The sequence below is a fragment of the Schistocerca piceifrons genome, chromosome 9 (assembly GCF_021461385.2).
Source record: "Schistocerca piceifrons isolate TAMUIC-IGC-003096 chromosome 9, iqSchPice1.1, whole genome shotgun sequence".
NCBI classification, from domain to species: domain Eukaryota; kingdom Metazoa; phylum Arthropoda; class Insecta; order Orthoptera; family Acrididae; genus Schistocerca; species Schistocerca piceifrons.
In genome coordinates, this window is record NC_060146.1 from 189,310,045 (window position 1) to 189,333,838 (window position 23,794).

The 23,794-nt window shown below is 45.0% G+C and overlaps 1 protein-coding gene across 1 annotated transcript in view; it reads right to left on the reverse strand.

Annotated features, from left to right (window-relative positions):
* The window catches only part of LOC124716838 (cuticle protein 16.5-like), an 88,253-nt gene extending 65,068 nt beyond the window's left edge, over positions 1 to 23,185 (reverse strand). The window contains exon 1 of the mRNA XM_047243391.1: positions 22,748 to 23,185. Within this exon, the coding sequence (XP_047099347.1) occupies positions 22,748 to 23,185 (438 nt within the window). The remainder of the gene's footprint in view (positions 1 to 22,747) is intronic.
* Between the last annotated feature and the right edge of the window lie 609 nt (positions 23,186 to 23,794).

Here is a 23,794-nt window from a genome sequence, read left to right on the forward strand (position 1 = left end):
ATCGCATCTTTGAGGGTACCTTGCAGATACGCACGAGCAGCAGCAGGAGCTTGGTTATCAAGTACCAGAAGCATACCGTCTTATCCATCGTTTCTGTAGCCCATCGCCGGCCCTGGTGGTCTCGCGGTTCTAGGCGCTCAGTCCGGAACCGCGAGACTGCTACGGTCGCAGGTTCGAATCCTCCCTCGGGCATGGATGTGTATGATGTCCTTAGGTTTGTTAGGTTTAAGTAGTTCTAAGTTCTAGGGGACTTATGACCACAGCTGTTAAGTCCCATAGTGCTCAGAGCCATTTTTTTGTAGCCCATCGGGAAGCCACCCGACATCCTGCACGAACTTGAGAGGACAAGTTAGGGTCGTGCACTGCGCTGTTACTAGACTACTAGACACATACATGGATCCCACCTTCATGTGGTAGGCTGTTGACGTGTGACGAAATGATATCAAATGGTTCAAATGGCTCTGAGCACTATGCGACTTAACTTCTGAGGTCATCAGTCGCCTAGAACTTAGAACTAATTAAACCTAACTAACCTAAGGACATCACACACATCCACGCCCGAGGCAGGATTCGAACCTGCGACCGTAACGGTCGCTCGGCTCCGGACTGTAGTGCCTAGAACCGCACAGCCACTCGGCTGGCGAAATGATATCCTGTTTATGAATGGCGAGAACAAGAGAACGGACGTCTAAGAAATAAAAAAGGAAACTGACAAGGATTCTAGCTGTAGCTCCATGCTGGATGTGGGTTTTATGTCCCAACGGTCTACTCAATGAGCTACTACAGCTGGTGCGGTAGTGTGGTTTCAGGATGTGGCAGCGTTTCTGGGTCCTCGTCTTCATACATGTGTTTTCAATTTTTGTCTTGAATCTGGATCAGGGATCGCGTGCCGACCTCCAAGTGCGGCATTTTTTCTTCACCCTGTATATACAATTTTTCTCCACTGTAATGATGTTAAGCGTAATGGCGACACCCTGATGCTTAGGCAACTCAACAGACAGAGGTGTGTGGCCGGTTATCCGCTCGCTCTCAAACGGCAGACGAACGCACCCACCAGACTAATTACCTCCCTGAGGCAGAAATGCGACGCACGTTAAGGGAGCGGCAGGCAAAAACGAACGCAATTTCCTGTCAGCGCGAAACAGCTCCATTCATCTAGAGAGAAATCGCCGTAAGCAGCGAGGTTACAGTAACACGTCGCAGCTCGTAGCCGACGCAACATCCGCCCAGACCCCATTCGAGAGGGAGAGAGAGAGGATCTACGTGCCTGCGTTAATGATGATAAGCACGTTGGTGCGGTTAGTTAACTAGGTGACAAACATTTACCGGCTGCCCACCGTAGCGGCTCTGCAGCTTAACGAGGAAACTGCGCTTTCGTGTCTCCATTCGACACGGAGTAAGGTTTTCTGCATGTTGCTATTTTTTTATTTATTATTTATTTATTTATTCTAGTCCACTTTACTGATGATGACAAGGGACCGTTTCGTGCAAAACTACATTTCTATGTATCTTTATAATAATGTAGAAAATATTCCAAAATAGAAGTTTTATTGCCCAGATCACAGTCGATGCGTATCCTGATTACCAGTTTCAGAAAAGATACATTGCCATCTTCAGATCTGTAAGTCTTAACAATATGTTACGAGATTTATAATTATCGTAATTTCGAAGAAACGTCTATTTTAAATTTAGCTCCCCATAGTATCGAAAATATTGACTGAAAAGTAAATTTTGACTATAAACAGTGTATATACCTATGACGATTTCACGTTGTTGCACCTGACGATACGCCTTTACGCATCGAAACTGGTTGTGTTTTAATAAACAACAATGTTAGCAGCTGTTAGCGGAATTCCTCCTAACATCATGCCTTTCAACAGTTACAGATGCCCAGAATATAAAATACTTCTGCTATATTGGTTTTTGAAGCACTCCCCACACTAGCACCAATAATTTGCCCGCGTTCTAATGCACTCAACTTCCACATAATTCACTTACAACTACACAAAACGCTGTTCTGATCGCTACTGACACTTACAGCGTATTGAGGACACTACACAGATGTCGTTCGTGGTCAGGTTTCGCTAGCAGCTGCGTTTATGTTCAAGCATGAATTTCCCTCGGTGTATCAGTATTTTTGTTCATCTTCTGCAAAATTTTCTGCTTGTATGTTTCTGCTTTTGTATGTTTCGAAGAAACGTTACCTGGGTTTTATACACCATCGGACAGGTGAACACCAATGGCACCATGTGTGTCACATTGCCATCTGGCCGTATTATTCGCTCAGTACGAGCGGAAAAAACTACAGCATGCTCTATAAGTTACAATAATTTTGTAAGTTTGTTGTGATGTAAGCAAATCGGCTTACTTTCTATATAGCTTAACAATGTTCTCACGTTACACGTTATAAGGTATGAGACTGAAACCATCTGGTGGTACTCTGCAGTATTATGTAGTTGCTTCCAGCAGTACGGAGCCTGTTGTCAACATACATACATCTAACAGCAGTGGACGTGTTCTGTCTGGTCTATTCGACACCTTGTGTCTTGTTGATGCGGGTATGGATTTTATTTTAGTGTACTGAGTGTGCATGGAAGTGTCTTTTGTGTGAGGAAACACTACTTCAGTCTATGACGGTGGAGTCACAATAAACTTAGTTGGAGCTTTCTTTTACGAAATATTCTGAATTTCGCAGTTTGCCTCCATGTTTTCACTGGCAAAATGCCAGTAGCACAGTGCCTTTGTAATTCCCGTATCCGATGGTATGTAAAACTGAGCTAATATTTCTTTGGAATTACGTATGATCATTACAAAACTTATGACATATTTGTAACACCCACAGATCTGAAAATGACAATGTAACTTTGTTGAAACTAGTAATCAGGATACGCATCAACTGAAATCGGCGCAGTAAAACTTCTATTTTGGAAACTTTTTTACGCTAATTTAGAAATCGCTGTTCTTCTGACAATGTCAGGTATTTACTTTATAATAATATTTCCCTTTTCAATGTTCCATACCTCAGTTTGTAAAAACGGAACCCTTAGGAATAACTTTTCTGTCCGTCGTCTGTCTGTCCGTCCGACTGTTTAAAAACGATTTTCTCGGGACGCTAGACGTGTCAAGTTGTAATTTATCTCACATAGTAAGGTCTGCGGTCGCGTGCGGAGTAAAAATTGAAATTTCTAAGGCCGTGCAATCACAAGATATGGACATTTATATCACATATTTTGATACTCACAAACTGACTTATCAAAACCTGCGGGGTACTTGCCATTGACATAGAATCATGATATTTAGTAATAAGAACGTTTGGCCGACCAGAGTGGCCGTGCGGTTCTAGGCGCTTCAGTCTGGAACCGCGTGACCGCTGCGGTCACAGGTTCGAATCCTGCGTCGGGCATGGATGTGTGTGACGTCCTTAGGTTAGTTAGGTTCAATTAGTTCTAAGTCTAGGGAACTGATGACCTCAGATGTTGAGTGTCATAGTGCTTAGAGTTGTGGCGAATGTGACAGCCACGGCAACAGTCAAACACCTTCTGTGTCAAAGATGGTCAAGCTTTCACCGGCAGCATGTGGTCTTGCATTATTTTGTTGGAAGAAAACGGAAGGGGATACGGAAGATTGGTCACAACCAACGTCTTTAACACAACAGATGCGTGATGGCTGCTACCCAGTATGTGACTGAGATGTGAGCATCTTGCATACTCAATGGCACACACCATCGTCACGCAATGTACACGGCATGAATGATGATCTGAAACGCAATCTGACAATATTCGTTCCTTTCACAGCCATACTTTCAGTGTGATTGTGGCATACATCCTACACACATGCATACGTCCAGTGTGATTATGCCATGCATGTATTTGCTTTGCTACCGATATATTCTGCTTGGCAGGAAACTCTCTGATGGGTCGCTTGGCATCTGTGTAGAGGCTCCCGACAGCTGAGGGCGGTGCGGCATGCCATGTCGGTAAAGAGGCAGGCAGAAACCCGATGAATGAGTATAGAACTTGTGGTTCTGGGTCAAATGGAGTATGTTGCATGATGTATGAAGACAGTACTTGGTGATTGTGACTGTGGTTGATGTGTTTTTTATGGTTGGAGTTCATCATAATGAAAAATGGAAAGGAACGATCTGTATGCACTTTAAAGAACTTTCTTATTTTCGAGATCACGTTCAGAACTATTTTTTACTGACCACTTCCGACAGGTACAACTGTCATCCTCAGATCTGTAACATTATTCATTTACATATATTACATCACCTATGACGGCCGCTGTGGCTGAGAAGTTCTAGGCGCTTCAGTCCGGAACCGCGCTGCTGCTACGGTCGCAGGATCGAATCCTGCCTCGGGCATAGATGTGTGTGATGGCCTTAGGTTAGTCAGGTTTAAGTAGTTCTAAGTCTAGGGGACTGATAACCTCATATGTTAAGTCTCATAGTGCTTAGAGCCATTTGAACCATTTTTGAACGTCACCTATTGTTATTTTTGTTAGACACCACAAACGAGGAAATGCGAAATATACATTTAGATACATTCAGAAACTTTTTTGGTTGTATGTCGTGTTAAATTTTGCATTCATACTCCCGTCATATTAACATTGAAAATGGAGAGTGTAAAATGTGAAATATACAGTCCCCTAAAACGTTAATATACTATGAGTAATGAACGCACAATGTAATATTACGTACAACGAAAAAGGTTTTTGAATGTCTCTACATTGAAGAGTCAAAGAAACTGGTAACCTGCCTAATATCGTGTAGGACCTCAGCGGGGATGCAAAAGTGCACTAAAACGGCGTGGTATAGACTCGACTAACGTCTGAAGTAATTCTGGAGGGAATTCACACCATGAATCCTGCAGGGCTGTCCATAAATCCATAAGAGCACGAGGTAGTGGAGATCTCTTCTTAACTGCACTTTGCAAGCCATCCCAGACACGCTCAATAATGTTCATGTCTGGAGAGTTTGGTGGCCAGCGGAAGTGTTTAAATTCAGAAGAGTGTTTCTGAGGCCACTCTGTAGCAATTCTGGACGTATGGGGTGTCGCACTGTCCTGCTGAAATTTCCGAAGTCCGTCGGAATGCCAAATTGACATGAACGGATGCAGATGATCAGACAGGATGCTTACGTACGTGTCACCTGTCAGACTCGTATCTAGACGTATCAGGAGGGGTCCCATATCACTCCAACTGCACACGCAACACACCGTTATAAAGCCCCCACCACTTTCAACAATCCCCTGCTGACATTCAGTATCCATGAATTCGTGAGTTTGTCCCCATATCCGTACACATCCATCCGATCGATATAATTTCAAAGGAGACTCGTTCGACCAGGCAACATGTTTCCTGTCATCAACAGCCCAATGTCGGTGTTGACAGGCTCAGGCGAGGCGTAAATATTTGTGTCGTTCAGTCATCAAGGTTACACGAATGGACCCATATCGATGATGTTTCGTTGAATGGTTCGCAAGCTAACACTTATTAACTGTACAGCATTAAAAATCTGCAGCAATTTGCGAAAGAGCTGCACGACTGTCAAGCTGAACGATTCTCTTCAGTAGTCGTTGGTCCCATTCTTGCTGGATCTTTTTCCGGTCGCAGTGATGTCGGAGATTTGATGTTTTACCGCATTCCTGATATTCACGGTACACTTGTGAAATGATCTTACGGGAAAATCCCCACTTCATCGCTACCTCGGAGATGCTGTGTCCCTCTCACGTGCGCCGACTGTACCACAACGTTCAAACCCACTTAAATCCTGATAACTTGCCACTGTAGCAGCTGTAAGAGATCTAACAACTGCGCCAAACACTTGTTGTCTTACATAGCCGTTGTCCACCGCAGCGCTGTATTCTGCCTGTTTACATCTCTTTGTATTTGAATACGCATGTTTATACCAGTTTCCTTGGCGCTTCAGTGTAAATTCCTCATTTGTACCGTCTAGCAAAAATAATGGTGCTGTATCTGTAAATGCTTAATGTTACAGATCTGAAGACGACTGTTGTACCAGTCGAAACTGGTCAATATTTTTGAATGCGATCTTGACTGAAAAAAATGTCTTTAAATGTTTCTTTTGGAGCAGAGTTGAATCTAGTAGAATTGTGGCAGCCGTGTCAGAGTGCAGTACGTGTCGTTGTGGTTGCTACTGTTTGAAAGGTGCTGAACACTCAGCCACTTCAACGACAGCATCGTAGCTAACTGTTACTGTTTGGAATTAACGGTGACCTGCTTACTTGGTGAAGTGCTTGTGTGGATTGTAAATCACCACTCTGGTTACGTAGTACCTAATTGATTGACTGCCTATACTGTTAGCTGTTCAAGATTGATCAGCAAGTGGCAGAAACTTTAGTAGTTGTGGTATGCGATTCAAGTGTTTGCTATGGTAACGCGACCTGTCTTGAGTGAACTTTTGCATCAATTTATTAAGCCATTTATCGTCGTCTATTATGTGTTATTTGTTGTATGAATTACCTAATCACGTTTTGTGAATTTCAAGTTGTCACTTGCTCATTTCTGTTGTGTAACGGAACGTGTAATCAGATGTGGCCTTTGGGTGATAACATGCAATGTACAGTTTCATGTTGTCAATTAAAGTATAAGCTTTGGAATTCAAATCTTCAAGGATGATTGGTAAGCTGGAAAGTGGCACACACCATGCATGCACTGAATTCTAATATTGTTTTATCTTACAGCATGAAACTGGACTGTTCTTGCTGTCTATTCTCAACCCTTGTTTATGGAGTTTCCGTCTAGTTGTTCATGCGTTCAGTGAGTAGGAGTTATTTTATTTATTGGTGTGCTCTTGCCGTTGATGGCGGCCACTGTTGATTCAAATTAAGGCATCTTTACTGAATTGTCTTTCAGTTATGTGCTTTTGCTAAACCTGAATTAGGCTCATTGCTATCTTCACGTCTTCCACTGCTTGTTAACATTTCTGTAGATATTGAGTTGTGTCACTGTTGTGGCACTAGTTCGTGTATTCTTTGAGGCAAAGGTTTATGGCCTCGCACTATGTCACTGGAGCCTGGGGCGGTTTTCTCATGTAAATCTTGTTGGTAAAAGCCAAGTACTACGATAGAACAGCTACGAGTAATACCACTATTTGCTACTTTGTCTGTTTAAATAAAAACTTTTTCTGGTGTGACTAGTTCCATCAGCCGAGCTTTAAAGAAATCATGTTACAGTTTATTTTTAAGGAGTAATTTCATCATTTGCTATTTTTTTCCTTTCTTTATTATTTTATGTGGACAGTTATTTAAAAAGTTATTCTACCATTAACTGTTTCTGGTCTGCTCTAAATTCACAATGGAGGATTTGTTTAAAATTTATTCACTTATATATTTTATGTGATCAATTTAGTACTTTTTTTTCTAATGGGTGCTTGATAGCGTGGTAATCACTCGTCCAAACTAATTCATGAATTTTAGAAGATGGTTGAAATCAGTTGTATGTTTGGCAGTTGACAGCTGTAATACTGAATTGATCCACACTGTTGTGTATGTCTTGTAACGTCAATACTAACAAAGTTTTGTTTGGTTAAATTCTAATTCTGATAAAAGCTTCCACAAAATTTTGATATCTCTACCTTGTATAAAGTGGTCTGTTGGATTTTGTAAATGATCTCTGTTAACCCTTTAACTGCTCTGGACGTCTTAACGCCCGCGCCTTTGTACCTGTCCCTGTGTGCTCTGAACGTGTTTACGCCACCCACTAGTCCTTCTACCTGGTACTCTGAACGTGTCTACGCGTAGACACGTTCAAAAATGCTGCAGAGTGGCTCTAGGAACACTCTCCTGAGTTCAAACACTTTCGCTGGCCACAAACTCCCCAGGCATGAATATTATTGAGCATATCTGGGATGCTTTGTAGCGTACTGTTGAGGAGAGATTTATGGACAGCCCTGCAGAATTAATGGCGTCAGTTCCATCCAGCTGTACTTCAGACATTAGTCGAGTCCATGCCACGACGTGTTGCAGCCCATCTGCGTGTTCTCAGGGGAACTATTGGGTAGATTGAGCAGATTCTTTGGCTCTGCTACATCTACATGGATACTCTGCAAATCACATTTAAGTGCCACAATTCTCCATTATTCCAATCTCGTACAATGAGTAGAAAGAACGAACACCTATATCTTTCCGTACGAGCTCTGATTTCCCTTCTTTTATTGTGTTGATCGTGTCTCCCTATGTACGTCGGTGTCAACAAAATACACTCCTGGAAATTGAAATAAGAACACCGTGAATTCATTGTCCCAGGAAGGGGAAACTTTATTCACACATTCCTGGGGTCAGATACATCACATGATCACACTGACAGAACCACAGGCACATAGACACAGGCAACAGAGCATGCACAATGTCGGCACTAGTACAGTGTATATCCACCTTTCGCAGTAATGCAGGCTGCTATTCTCCCACGGAGACGATCGTAGAGATGCTGGATGTAGTCCTGTGGAACGGCTTGCCATGCCATTTCCACCTGGCGCCTCAGTTGGACCAGCGTTCGTGCTGGACGTGCAGACCGCGTGAGACGACGCTTCATCCAGTCCCAAACATGCTCAATGGGGGACAGATCCGGAGATCTTGCTGGCCAGGGTAGTTGACTTACACCTTCTAGAGCACGTTGGGTGGCACGGGATACATGCGGACGTGCATTGTCCTGTTGGAACAGCAAGTTCCCTTGCCGGTCTAGGAATGGTAGAACGATGGGTTCGATGACGGTTTGGATGTACCGTGCACTATTCAGTGTCCCCTCGACGATCACCAGTGGTGTACGGCCAGTGTAGATCGCTCCCCACACCATGATGCCGGGTGTTGGCCCTGTGTGCCTCGGTCGTATGCAGTCCTGATTGTGGCGCTCACCTGCACGGCGCCAAACACGCATACGATCATCATTGGCACCAAGGCAGAAGCGACTCTCATCGCTGAAGACGACACGTCTCCATTCGTCCCTCCATTCACGCCTGTCGCGACACCACTGGAGGCGGGCTGCACGATGTTGGGGCATGAGCGGAAGACGGCCTAACGGTGTGCGGGACCGTAGCACAGCTTCATGGAGACGGTTGCAAATGGTCCTCGCCGATACCCCAGGAGCAACAGTGTCCCTAATTTGCTGGGAAGTGGCGGTGCGGTCCCCTACGGCACTGCGTAGGATCCTACGGTCTCGGCGTGCATCCGTGCGTCGCTGCGGTCCGGTCCCAGGTCGACGGGCACGTGCACCTTCCGCCGACCACTGGCGACAACATCGATGTACTGTGGAGACCTCACGCCCCACGTGTTGAGCAATTCGGCGGTACGTCCACCCGGCCTCCCGCATGCCCACTATACGCCCTCGATCAAAGTCCGTCAACTGCACATACGGTTCACGTCCACGCTGTCGCGGCATGCTACCAGTGTTAAAGACTGCGATGGAGCTCCGTATGCCACGGCAAACTGGCTGACACTGACGGCGGCGGTGCACAAATGCTGCGCAGCTAGCGCCATTCGATGGCCAACACCGCGGTTCCTGGTGTGTCCGCTGTGCCGTGCGTGTGATCATTGCTTGTACAGCCCTCTCGCAGTGTCCGGAGCAAGTATGGTGGGTCTGACATACCGGTGTCAATGTGTTCTTTTTTCCATTTCCAGGAGTGTATTATCGCATTCGAAGGGAAACGTTGGTGGTTGGAATTTCGTGAGAAGATTCCGTCGCAACGAAAAACGCCTTACTTTTAATTATGTCCAGCCCAAAGCCTGTATCATTTCTGTGATTTCGCGATAATACAAAACGTGCTGCCCTTCTTTGAACTTTCTCGATGTACTCCGCCAGTCCTATCTGGTAAGGATCCCACTCCGCGCAACAGTATTCCAAAAGAGGACGGGTAAGCGTAGTGTAGGCAGTCTCCTTCGTAGACCTGTTACATTTTCCAAGTGTCCTGCCAATAAAACACAGTCTTTGGTTAGCCTTCCTCACAACATTTTCTGTGTGTTCCTTCCAATTTAAGTTGTTCGTAATTGTAATTCCTAGGTAAGTTGAATTTTTGGCCTTTAGATTTGACTGATTTATCGTGTAACCGAAGTTTAACGAATTCCTTTTACCACTCATGTGGATCGCCTCACACTTTTCGTTATTTAGGGTCAACTGCTAGCTTTCGCACCATTCAGATATCTTTTCTAAATCGTTTTGCAATTTGTTTTGATCTCCTGATGACTAGTCGATCAATGACAGCATCATCTGCAAACAACCTAAGACGGCTGCTCAGATTGTCTCCCAAATCGTTTATATAGATAAGGAACAGCAAAGGGCCTATAACACTACCTTGAGTAACGCCAGAAACGCTTCCGTTTTAGTCGATTACTTTCCCTGAATTACTACGAACTGTGACCTCCCTGATAGGAAATCACAAATTTAGTCACATAACTGTGACGATATTCCATAAGCACGCAATTTCACTATAATCAACTTGTGTGGTACAGGTTCAAAAGCCTTCCGGAAATCCAGAAATACGGAATCCATCTGAAATCCGTTGTCAATAGCACTCAATACTTCATGCGAATAAAGTGCTAGTTTTGTTCCACAAGGACGGTGCTTTCTAAACCCATGTTGACTGTGTTTCAATAGACCGTTTTCTTCAAGATAATTCATAATGTTCGAATGCAGTATATGTTCCAGAATCCTGCTGCATATCGGTGTTAACGATATGGGCCTGTAACTTAGTGGATTACTCCTACTACCTTTCTTGAAGATTGGTGTGGCCCATGCAACTTTCCAGTCTTTGGGTACGGATCTTTCGTCGAGCAAACGGTTGCTTACGATTGTTAAGCATGAAGCTAATGCATCAGCACACTCTGAAAGGAACCTAATTGGTATACAGTCTGGACCAGAAGACTTGCTTTTATTGATTTAAGTAGCTTCACTACTCCGAGGATATTTACTTCTATGTTACTCATGTTGGCAGCTGTTCTTGATTCGAATTCTGGAACATTTACTTCTTCTTCTTTTGTGAAGGCATTTCAGAAGGCTGTGTTTGGTAACTCTCCTTTGGCAGCACTGTCTTCAATAGTATCTCCATTGCTATGGCGCAGAGAAGGCACTGGTTGTTTCTTGCCGCTAAGATACTTCAGTTACGACCAGAATCTCTTTGGGTTTTCTGCCCGGTTCGAGACAAATGTTTCGTTGTGGAAACCGTTATAAGCATCTCGCATTGAAGTATGCGCTTAATTTCGAGCTTCTGTAAAAGATCGCCAATCCTGGGGATTTTGCGTCTGTTTAAATTTGGCATTTTTGTTTCGTTGTTTCTGCAACAGTGTTCTGACCCGTTTTGTGTACCAAGGAGGATAGGCTCCGTCGTTTTTTGATTTATTTTACATAAATTTCTCAATTGCTGCCGATACTATTTCTTTGAATTCAAGCCACATCTGGTCTACACTTATACCGTTAATTTGGAAGGAGTGGGGATTGCCTCTCAGGAAGGCGTCAAGTGAATTTTTATCTACTTTTTTCAATAGGCATATATTTCGTTTATTTTTGGAGGATTTGGGGGTTACAATATTCAGTCTCGCTACGAAAACCCTGTTTTCACTAATCCCTGAATCAGTTTTGATGTTCGTTAGTAACTCAGGATTATTTGTCGCTAAGAGGTCAAGTGTGTTTTCACAACTATTTACCATTCGCCTGGGCTCATGAAGTAACTGTTCGAAATAATTTTCAGAGAATGCGTTTAGCACAATTTCGGATGATGTTTTATGCGTACCTCCGGAATTAAACACATATTTTCGTCAATATATCGAGGGTAAATTAAAGTCACCACCAACTATTATCGTATGAGTCGGGTACGTATTTGAAATCAAACTCAAGTTTTCTTTGAATCTTTCAGCAACTGTATCATCTGGATTGGGAGGTCGGTAAAAGGATCCAATTATTATTTTATTCCGGTTGACAACAATGGCCTCTGCCCATACTAACTCACGGGAAGTATCTACTTCAATTTCCCGACAAGATAAACTACTTCTAACAGCAATAAACACGCTACCGCCAACCTTGTTTAACCTATCCTTTCGGAACACCGTTAGGTTCTTCGTAAAAATTTCGGTTTAGCTTATCTCCGGATTTAGCCAGCTTTCAGTGCCTATAAAGATTTGAGCATCAGTGGTTTCTATTAGCGGTTGGAGCTCTGGTACTTTCCTCTTGGAGCTCTGGTACTTTCCAATACTCTTCAATATGTGATACCTTGATGAATGTTAGGTGCCAGCAAGTAAACCGCAATAGTTGATAACCTCCGTACGGAGGGAAGGGATCGACGAAATCAATGATAAAGTAGACAATGTGAGAGACTCAGGGTGTGGGCTGAATCCAGCTGCACAATGCAAAAACGAAAATGCAGACATCTGACGAAACACCAGAGAAAATGAGTCTGACGACTCTTAGGAAATACACGGGGTATATGTACAGGGTACTAGGATACAGGTCAGATATTGTCATAATTGGTACCTTAGTATGTACCCACTCCAATGTATTAGCTGTTATTTTCTCTGTTATTTTCTCTGCGTCTAACACTCTTCCCGTGAACACGTTACATATTTAACTAGTTGATGACCGTAACTGCACCACAGTGGAATACGCGTGTCTGTATGGACTAACCATTGAAGTCCCACGCGTCCATTCTTGAATACACCTCACCGCTGAATGGACTACGCCTGCTGTATAGATTAACCACTTAGGTACCATGCGTCCATACTTCAATACCTAATGTGCTGCCCAGGGGGAAACAAGCAGTAATGGGTGACTATCTTGGCGATCAACACACAATTCTATTCCTAACTATATTTAAGAAACACCTGAAACACTTAGTTTTGTCAGCTTCGTAACTTTTCCCCAAAAAGTAGCACAACTGGCCACTTTTCTGCCTGGCAAATACAAAAGCGAGCGACTCGATCTTCCGGTAGTAACGCTTCTTGCTCTATCAATAGTGTCTCTTTCTTTGCCCCTCTCTTCATCCTTTGTCCTCCTATCACAGTACCCTTTCTCTCCATCTCCACACTTTCCCACACGTCCGCTGCTGCCAGTAACACCATTTCAAATCTACCCGTCATCTTCTTTTCAGTAATTAACATAAAATCTGCTTTTCCTTCCTTATATACTACTATAATCCCACACTTATGTTATAGTTATTTCTAAGACTTGTGTACCACGATAAATGCAAGATTTTATATAAAGTTTTTATCGTTTCGTAAACATAACGTAAATCACAAGAGTAAGCCACGATCATTAAAACATTGTTTCGATCTTTAGGACGTGTTACGGAATCGGCATCGTAACTGGCTATGTGAGGGTTAAAGAAAGGGATAGAGAAAATGAAATTCCTTTTGATGGGAAACGGACAGTTTTATTGCATTTTCGGACAAGAGCAAAAGGCAATTACAGTAAATCAATGACTTGGTGTTGTGCTGCGTAATGTTGGCAGCACTGCCGCCGCCTCTGTCTGGTACGCTGGCCGCTAGTGCTGGTTGAGACTGAAGCCGTAGTCGATCCCGTGACCGTAGCCCAGCGCCAGGGCGGGGGCGGGGGGGGCGTAACCCAGTGCCAGGTCCTGACTGTAGATCAGGCTGGGGGCGGCGGGGGCGGCGGCGGACAGCGTCACGGGGGCGGACGACGCCCGCGACAGCAGCGTCGTGTCGTAGCTCACCTGTGGGGGAAGGCACCGTCCAGAATTTCACTGCCATCTTAGTCTCTTGTACCCGAACATTTCCATGGTACTCCTAGAAGAGTGCTATAATAGAAGAGTCATGGAATTTTTGACCTCTGGCATGCTATGATCAAGCAGTTACTCAGAAAGCGTTTGTATGCTGCTGACAATGACTACACAGTCGAAACTGCTGTAGCCATTAAACAATTTATGTGAGCATTAGCTTTTTACTTATGTACACATCTGTTCCTTAAACAGGGCGTGCAAAATAAATAATGCCCAGAAAAACACTGCACAACAAAATTAAAGGATCACTTTTTAGAAAGCCCGTAATTGTCTCCCATTGCGACGCATAAGTTGAAATTTGGTTCAAACGTACCTACAGCCTTCATCTGTAATACGATATTGCAATGCCTATGTTATTCCGAATTACGACGCAAATTACCTTGGGCCGTTACATTACATACACTCCTGGAAATGGAAAAAAGAACACATTGACACCGGTGTGTCAGACCCACCATACTTGCTCCGGACACTGCGAGAGGGCTGTACAAGCAATGATCACACGCACGGCACAGCGGACACACCAGGAACCGCGGTGTTGGCCGTCGAATGGCGCTAGCTGCGCAGCATTTGTGCACCGCCGCCGTCAGTGTCAGCCAGTTTGCCGTGGCATACGGAGCTCCATCGCAGTCTTTAACACTGGTAGCACGCCGCGACAGCGTGGACGTGAACCGTACGTGCAGTTGACGGACTTTGAGCGAGGGCGTATAGTGGACATGCGGGAGGCCGGGTGGACGTACCGCCGAATTGCTCAACACGTGGGGCGTGAGGTCTGCACAGTACATCGATGTTGTCGCCAGTGGTCGGCGGAAGGTGCACGTGCCCGAAGACCTGGCACCAGACCGCAGCGACGCACGGATGCACGCCAAGACCGTAGGATCCTACGCAGTACCGTAGGGGACCGCACCGCCACTTCCCAGCAAATTAGGGACACTGTTGCTCCTGGGGTATCGGCGAGGACCATTCGCAACCGTCTCCATGAAGCTGGGCTACGGTCCCGCACACCGTTAGGCCGTCCTCCGCTCACGCCCCAACATCGTGCAGCCCGCCTCCAGTGGTGTCGCGACAGGCGTGAATGGAGGGACGAATGGAGACGTGTCGTCTTCAGCGATGAGAGTCGCTTCTGCCTTGGTGCCAATGATGGTCGTATGCGTGTTTGGCGCCGTGCAGGTGAGCGCCACAATCAAGACTGCATACGACCGAGGCACACAGGGCCAACACCCGGCATCATGGTGTGGGGAGCGATCTCCTACACTGGCCGTACACCACTGGTGATCGTCGAGGGGACACTGAATAGTGCACGGTACATCCAAACCGTCATCGAACCCATCGTTCTACCATTCGTAGACCGGCAAGGGAACTTGCTGTTCCAACAGGACAATGCACGTCCGCATGTATCCCGTGCCACCCAACGTGCTCTAGAAGGTGTAAGTCAACTACCCTGACCAGCAAGATCTCCGGATCTGTCCCCCATTGAGCATGTTTGGGACTGGATGAAGCGTCGTCTCACGCGGTCTGCACGTCCAGCACGAACGCTGGTCCAACTGAGGCGCCAGGTGGAAATGGCATGGCAAGCCGTTCCACAGGACTACATCCAGCATCTCTACGATCGTCTCCATGGGAGAATAGCAGCCTGCATTGCTGCGAAAGGCGGATATACACTGTACTAGTGCCGACATTGTGCATGCTCTGTTGCCTGTGTCTATGTGCTTGTGGTTCTGTCAGTGTGATCATGTGATGTATCTGACCCCAGGAATGTGTGAATAAAGTTTCCCCTTCCTGGGACAATGAATTCACGGTGTTCTTATTACAATTTCCAGGAGTGTATATCCGCAGCTGCGAATATGAATGACCATCAGTTGTATAATGGAAAGGCGACAATCAAAATTTTTGTCGCATCGAGAGTCGAACCCGGACCGCCGGCTTGGCGCGAGAGATTACCTTACTATTTGGTTGTCCGTGCACTACTTCCAAATGCCTGCGTCTATGACTTGTACTCGTACATCCACTGTGTTTGTTCCCATGCAGGAGAGACATTTTATTTGAAAGTCGTCTGACCGGTGTCGGCGGACCAATACGATATTGCAGTGCCGTGCATGTTCGAAGGTAGTTTGCATCGTAATTCGAAATAACGCAGGAACTGCATTATCGCATTTTTCCACCGACACCGGACAAGCGCCTTTCAAGTGAAATGTCTCCCTTGTACGGAAATCTACAGGTCGTAGACACATGGTTGATGATGTATGGAAGTTTGAGTCGAGCAGTGAGTCGCTCTCGGATAACCAAATGTAAAGGCAGCCGCTTGCGATAAGTGGGAAATCCGCGCACGAGTCTCGGTCCAGCATAAAGTTTCATTGTCGTCATTCCACTACACATATGATAGTCATTCATTTAATTTTCCTCTGTAATAGTGCATAAGCGTCGCGTCTTGCGAAGTCACACTCGGACCGCGCGACGTGCGAAAAAATGGTCGGAGATCGGAAATTCATGTTAGCTGTATGGTGGGTTAAAGATGTCCCGTGGCACCAAATTTCACCAAAATTCTACCCAATGCCACCGTGGACGTAACACACCACGGGAAGGTCGTTATATCCCCTCTTACACACACTACGCCCCTCCTTTTGACGTCAATGCGATGGAGGTCAGAAACACGAGATTTACTTATTGGCGACCGCCCCACTAGCTGAACGGTCAGTGCGTTGGACTGCCACGCACGGGGGCACGGGTTATATTCCCGGCTGGGGTGGGAGATTTTCTCCTCTCAGGGACTGGGTGTTGTGCTGCCGTCATCACCATTTCAGCCCCATTGTCGACGCCCAAGTCATCCAATGTGGTGTCGCACTCAATAAGACTTGCACTTGGCGGCCGAACTTATCGCCCGGGAACTCCCGGCCATTGACGCCATACGATCATTTCCATTTTTTGCTTATTGGTGTCCGTGGAAAACATTTCAAGCACACCGCGGCTCAGAATCGGCGTGAAAAGGCCTCAGTGGATGGCATGATGGTGTCATTGAAACCACCCATTTCCTTGGGGTGTTGATTTCCCAGACATTTCGCGGTCGAAATCGACAGTTCGCAGTGCGATGAGCAAGAGGCGGATATTCTTGACTATCTTTCTCTGTAGACATTGTGAGGCTGAATCGCCATTCAACGTGGTTGCACCCAAGTGTAGTGTAGCGCGACCGCAATTTTCGCCCTCGTATACAGACTGGAACCGCTAGGGATTATTCAAAATCATTCAATGAAATTTAAACGTGATTCAAAGCATGAAACGAATCTTGTATCTTTTCTGGCTTCTTTTCGAGTGATCATGGGAATTGCTACCTTGATATAATAAAACGGTAACGGGTCTCTCTGAGACCTACGCAGTTCTGCTCGGTCTCACTCACACAACTTCGCTGGGCACGTTACAAATATACCTGCCAAAGACTTCGACACCAATACAGACGGGCGGATGCTCCAGCACGTTAAGGTCACTTGCTAGTGAATATGCTTGAAAAATTCGATTTTATTTTCCATCTTAAATCAATATTTAGAGTATTGTGAACAAAATGGTAGCTAAATGAATAGATTTAGACATCGGGAACATCTTTAAAAACAAATTTAAGTATATGTCGGTATGCGGTAACGACCGTGTTTCCACTGCGGTCGGATGTCAAGTGGCGCCATTATCATTTGCGTTGACCTAGAAGCGTGAGAGCGGAAAGAAACAAGGTTCCACAGTGCAACTGAAGAAAAGTAACTGAAAGTGTTTAATTTGTAATTACATACGATAAAAAAACAGCTTTTCCCTGAATTCCTTTAATCCGTTTTTCGGTTTGTATTTCCGCCACTGAGAGCGTTTTTCCCTGGGAAAATTTGATATCACGTACTAAGGTTGGTGGTCGCTTGGCGGTGTCAACGTTTGAAGCTTATAAGTGAAGGCAGTGAGGAGTTAGGGTAATTTATACGTTCGCGATGAGTCTAATTTATGCGATTCTCTCACTGTCACTTGTTTGACCTTGTCCCGTTATAACGAGATCTAGCAAGCGAGAGCTAGCAAGCAGAGAAAGTAGGAGGGCTTGAAGAACAGAGTGGAAGAACAGATGAAATAGTCAAGAGAAGCAAGGAATGGAACACACAAATCAAGAACATACTGCAACTGCAGGGCTTTAAGAACGAGAGGTGAGTAACAGATGAAATGTACCTTTACACTGAATTTCCCAACAATCAAATTTTCTGACTTGTTTATTTTATGCAACAAATACTATTTGAGCTAGAGGTCTGAAATTTTTGTGATATTTCAGGCTACCACTTGGAGAAAAGTAGACTACAGACACCAGGAGGAAAAAATACCCTTATTAATTATATAAAATTTGTTTAATTTTGATTGTCTAATTTATGCATTTATAGTATAAAAACTGTTGATTGAAATCATTTGATTGTAGTCTACTTTTTAAATAACAGTGTCATAAATGTGTACACAAAGTTTTAAGCATCTAGAAAAGTAGTTGATAAGTCTATCGACTTCAAACGTTGAGTGGCAGGAAAATGTTTATATGATAAAGTTTATATCGAAGCTATTTTGATTATTCATATACCAAAATATGTATCCTCAAAACACTTTCATTGTCCTATAATTTGTTTGTATTCAGAGTTCACATCATGTAGTTAGACCCTCATAAACTTTATGAAAATTATCACTGTTTTTCCAGCCATTCACTGGCAAGTTACCTTAAGGTGACGAACAGCACCCCAGGTGTGTCGAAGGGGTTGCCTAACCCTCAGGTGTTAAAGCAGTCACCAGGCTGATTCGCTGTCAGAATTTCAGAAGGTACTTTTCTAACGTGATCTATAAAGTTTCCTCGATGGCACCTAGGGTGTCATCTAACAACGTTCCGCCTACGGTATAAGTGTACAAAGTCACGTTTGCTGCCGAAGGGATGGCGTAGTGGCAGGCGCCGACGCCTGTAACTTCGACACTCGGTAGTGCCGTTGGATTACGTTTCCGTTCACTGTTTCCTATCCTCGACTTATTCCTCAAGACAGCCTCTACAACCCCTCGACATTTGTTGTAACGTTTCTGGAACGCCCAGTATAGGCAAAAGTATAATTAAGAAAAAACTAGTGTTACTTATTTGTAAACAAACCACAACACTCCAAAGCTAGATTCCTGCATCCAAGAACTGAATAGGAACGGATAGCTTGTTAACACTCCAATACACACTACTAATTTGAATGAAAACGGTCGATCTGCTTGTTCTTCCATCGTCCACACTACAGGGTGGTCCATTGATGGTGACCGGGACAAATATCTCACGAAATAAGCGTCAAACGAAGAAACTACAAACAACGAAACTTGTCTAGCTTGAAGGGGCAAACCAGATGGCGCTATGGTTGAGCCGCTAGATGGTGCTGCCATAGGTCAAACGGATATCAACTGCGTTAAATAGGAACCCCCATTTTCTGTTACATATTCGTGTAGTACATAAAGAAATATGAATGTTTTAGTTGGACCACTTTTTTCGCTTTGTGATAGATGGCGCTGTAATAATCACAAACATATGGCTCACAATTTTAGACCACTAGTTGGTAACAGCTAGGTTTTTTAAATTAAAATACAGAAAGTAGGTACTTCTGAACATTTTATTTCGGTTGTCCCAAGGTGATACACGTACCTTTGTGAACTTATCATTTCTGAGAACGCATGCTGTTACAGCGTTATTACCTGTAAATACCACATTAATGCAATAAATGCCCAAAATGATGTCCGTTAACCTCAATGCATTTGGCAATACGTGTAACGACATTCCTCTCAACAGCGAGTAGTTTGCCTTCCGTAATGTTCGCACATGCATTGACAATGCACCGACGCATGTTGTCAGGCGTTGTCGGTGGATCACGATAGCAAACATCCTTCATCTTTCCCCACAGTAAGAAATCCGGGGACGTCAGAACCGGTGAACGTGCGGGCCATGGTATGGTGCTTCGACGACCAATCCTCCTGTCATGAAATTTGGTATTCAATACCGCTTCAACCGCACGCGAGCTATGTGCCGGACATCTGTCACGTTGGAACTACATCGCCAGTCTGTCATTCAGTGAAACATCTTGTAGTAACATCGGTAGACCATTACGTAGGAAACCAGCATACATTGCACCATTTAGATTGCCATCGATGAAATGGGGGCTAATTGTCCTTCCTCCCGAAATGCCGCACCATAGATTAACCCGCCAAGGCCGCTGGTGTTCCACTTGTAACAGCCATCGTGGATTTTCCGTTGCCCAATAGTCCATATTATGCCGGTTTACGTTACCACTGTTGGTGAATGACGCTTCGTCGCTAAATAGAACACGTGCAAAAAATCTGTCATCGTCCCGTAATTTCTCTTGTTCCCAGCGGCAGAACTGTACACGACGTTCAAAGTCGTCGCCATGCAATTCCTGGTGCTTAGAAATATGGTACGGGTGCAATCGATGTTGATGTAGCATTCTCAACACTGACGTTTTTGAGATTCCCGATTCTCGCACAATTTGTCTGCTAATGATGTGCGGATTAGCCGCGACAGCAGCTAAAACACCTAATTGGGCATCATCATTTGTTGCAGGTCGTGGTTGACGTTTCACATGTGGCTGAACACTTCCTGTTTTCTTAAATAAGGTAACTATCCGGCGAACGGTTCGGACACTTGGATGATGTCGTCCAGGATACCGAGCAGCATACATAGCACACGCCCGTTGGGCATTTTGATCACAATACCCATACATCAACACGATATCGACCTTTCCCGCAATTGGTAAACGGTCCATTTTACGACGGGTAATGTATCACGAAGCAAATACCGTCCGTACTGGCGGAATGTTACGTGATACATGTATCACATTGGAACAACCGAAATAAAATGTTCAAACGTACCTATGTTCTGTATTTTAATTTAAAAAACCTACCTGTTACCAACTGTTCGTCTAAAATTGTGATCCATATGTTTGTGACTATTACAGCGCCATCTATCACAAAGCGAGAAAAGTGGTCCAACCAAAACATTCATATTCCTTTACGTACTACACGAGTATATAATAAAAATGGGGGTTCCTATTTAAAAAAACGCATTTGATATCCGTTTGACCTATGGCACCGCCATCTAGCGGGTCAATCATAGCGCCATCTTGTTTCCCCTCCAAGCCAGACGAGTTTCGTTCTTTGTAGTTTTTTCGTTTGATGCCTATTTCGTGAGATACTTGGCCCAGTCACTATCAATGGACCACCTTGTGTAGTGGTGTGACAGATGCTATGGCTAATGTTGGAATTTGGAAGCAGCTCTTGTTTGATACAATACGTTGTCCTATATAATCGACCTACCCCTAAATGGGCACACTCCCGTTGTTAATATTCCTAGACTGCAAATGACATCGAAGTTTTTTTTGGCAGAATCCTGTACCTAATCTCCTCAGTGTTCAGACTACTTCAGATCAGAGATAAAATGAAGCTCCTGACAAATAACATGTCGACAATCTTCGAGAGCTCCAGTTTTAAGTCTGATTTGACACTGAGAAGATTTTACAGCTAAACCACAAATTCCGCAGTTATTTCTACAACTACGCTACTGGCCTTTAAAATTGCTACACCACGAAGATGACGTGCTACAGATGCAAAATTTAACCGACAGGAAGAAGATGCTGTGATATGCAAATGATTAGCTTTGCAGAGCATTCACACAAGATTGGCGCCGGTGACAACACCTACGTGAGGAAAGTCTCCAACCGATTTCTCATACACAAACAGCATTCGACCGGAGTTGCCTGGTGAAACGTTGTTGTGATGCCTCGTGTAAGGAGGAGAAATGCGTACCATCACGTTTCCGACTTTGATAAATGTCGGAGTGTAGCCTATAGCGATTGCGGTTTCTCGTATCGCGACGTTGCTGCTCGCGTTGGTCGAGATCCAATGACTGTTAGCAGAATATGGAATCGGTGGGTTCAGGAAGGTAATACGGAACGCCGTGCTGGATCCCAACGGCCTCGTATCACTAACAGTCGAGATGACAGGCATCTTATCCGCATGGCTGTAACGGATCGTGCAGCCACGTCTCGATCCCCGAGTCAAGAGATGGGGACGTTTGCAAGACAACAACCATCTGCACGAACAGTTCGACGACGTTTGAAGCAGCATGGACTATCAGCTCGGAGACCATGGCTGTGATTACCCTCGATGTTGCATCACAGACATGAGCGCCTGCGATGGTGTACTCGACGACGAACCTGGGTGCAGGAATGGCAAAACGTCATTTTTTCCGATGAATCCAGGTTCTGTTTACAGCATCATGATGGTAGCATCCGTGTTTGGCGACATCGCGGTGAATACACATTGGAAGCGTGTATTCGTCATCGCCATACTGGCGTATCACCCTGCTTGATGGTATGGGGTGCCATTGGTTACACGTCTCGGTCACCCCTTGTTCGCATTGACGGCACTTTGAACAGTGGACGTTACATTTCAGATGTGTTACGACCCGTGGCTCTACCGTTCATTCAATCCCTGCGAAACCCTATATTTCAGCAGGATAATACACGTCCGCATGTTGTAGGTCCTGTATGGGCATTTCTGGATACAGAAAATGTTCGACTGCTGCCCTGGCCAGCACATTCTTCAGATCTCTCACCAACTGGAAACGTCTGGTCAATGGTGGCCAAGGAACTGGCTCGTCACAATACGCCAGTCACTACTCTTGATGAACTGTGGTATCGTGTTGAAGCTGCATGGGCAGCTGTCCCTGTACACGCCATCCAAGCTCTGTTTCACTCAATGGCCAGGCGTATCAAGGCCGTTTTTACGGCCTGAGGTGGTTGTTCTGGGTACTGATTTCTCAGGATCTGTGCACCCAAATTGCGTGAAAATGTAATCACATGTCAGTTATAGTGTAAAATATTTGTCCAATGAATACCGGTTTATCATTTACCATTCTTGTTGGTGTAGCAATTTTAATGACCAGTAGTGTAATTCTCGTTGTGCCACAGGGATCTGGGAACGTACCTGTGAGATGGTGGTGAGAGGTCCGTGAGACACAGCAGGGGTGGCCACCGAGACAGTGGGGGCATGGGCGACGGCAGGGGTGGCCACGGCCACAGACGGCGCGTGCGCTACGGTCGGAGCGGACACACTCAGCGTTGGCGCGTGGGAGATGGAGGGGCTAGAGCTGGTGACCGGAGCGTGGGAGACGGTGATTGTGGGGGCGTGTGAAACGGAGAGTGTGGGGGCGTGGGAGAGGGTGAATGTGGGGGCGTGCGACAGGGTGGGGTCGGCGGCCAGCCCCAGACTGAGCCCCGGGTAGGCTCCGTAGCCCAGACCGAGCAGGCCCCTCTTCTCCGGCTTCTTCTGCTTCTCGGTACAGCTGGCGGCGGCCACAGCCAGGACGACGAAGGCCTGTGGACAGATGACAATGATGATGATGATAGGGTGGTGTGTGCACATGATACCAAGGTCTTTGTCGCACTTGCGAAAATCTTAAGTGACTTGTCTGAACCATTCTTCTTATTATTTTTAGTCGCCAGTCTTCTGACAGCAATAGCTCGCTGTTACGGAGAAATCGTAGTAGCTGACCGCTAGAGTACAGTAGCTAGCCATTTAAGAGCAATAGCAGTCGCCGCTGTTGCAGCGCAGTTCATTGGTGTAAGGTAAACTTCATTATTCTTCATCGCCACGTGCGTACTTAAATTTGTTGTCTGAGATGTCAATATGAATTTGTTTCAATCCTTTTGTAATTTGACAGAACTAATTAAGTCAGACTTGTAATGTTAAATTTTTTATGTAATGGTTTGCACAAATGTTTTCAACAATGTTTTTGATGACATAAAAAAAACAAGTGTAACCTTCCCGTATACAAAAATTTCCTGTACCAAAACTGACTGAGAATTGAATTTGATAAATTTTGGACGTAAGCAGCGCTACGTCATGGCCCTGGTGAAATCAACCTGAATACACTGAAAGATTCTTACGTCATAATGGAGTCGCCAGATAATGCTGTCTGTATATCTGCTCCTAAATGGCGCAGCTTAGTGGAATGGTAGCCTATCTACTACG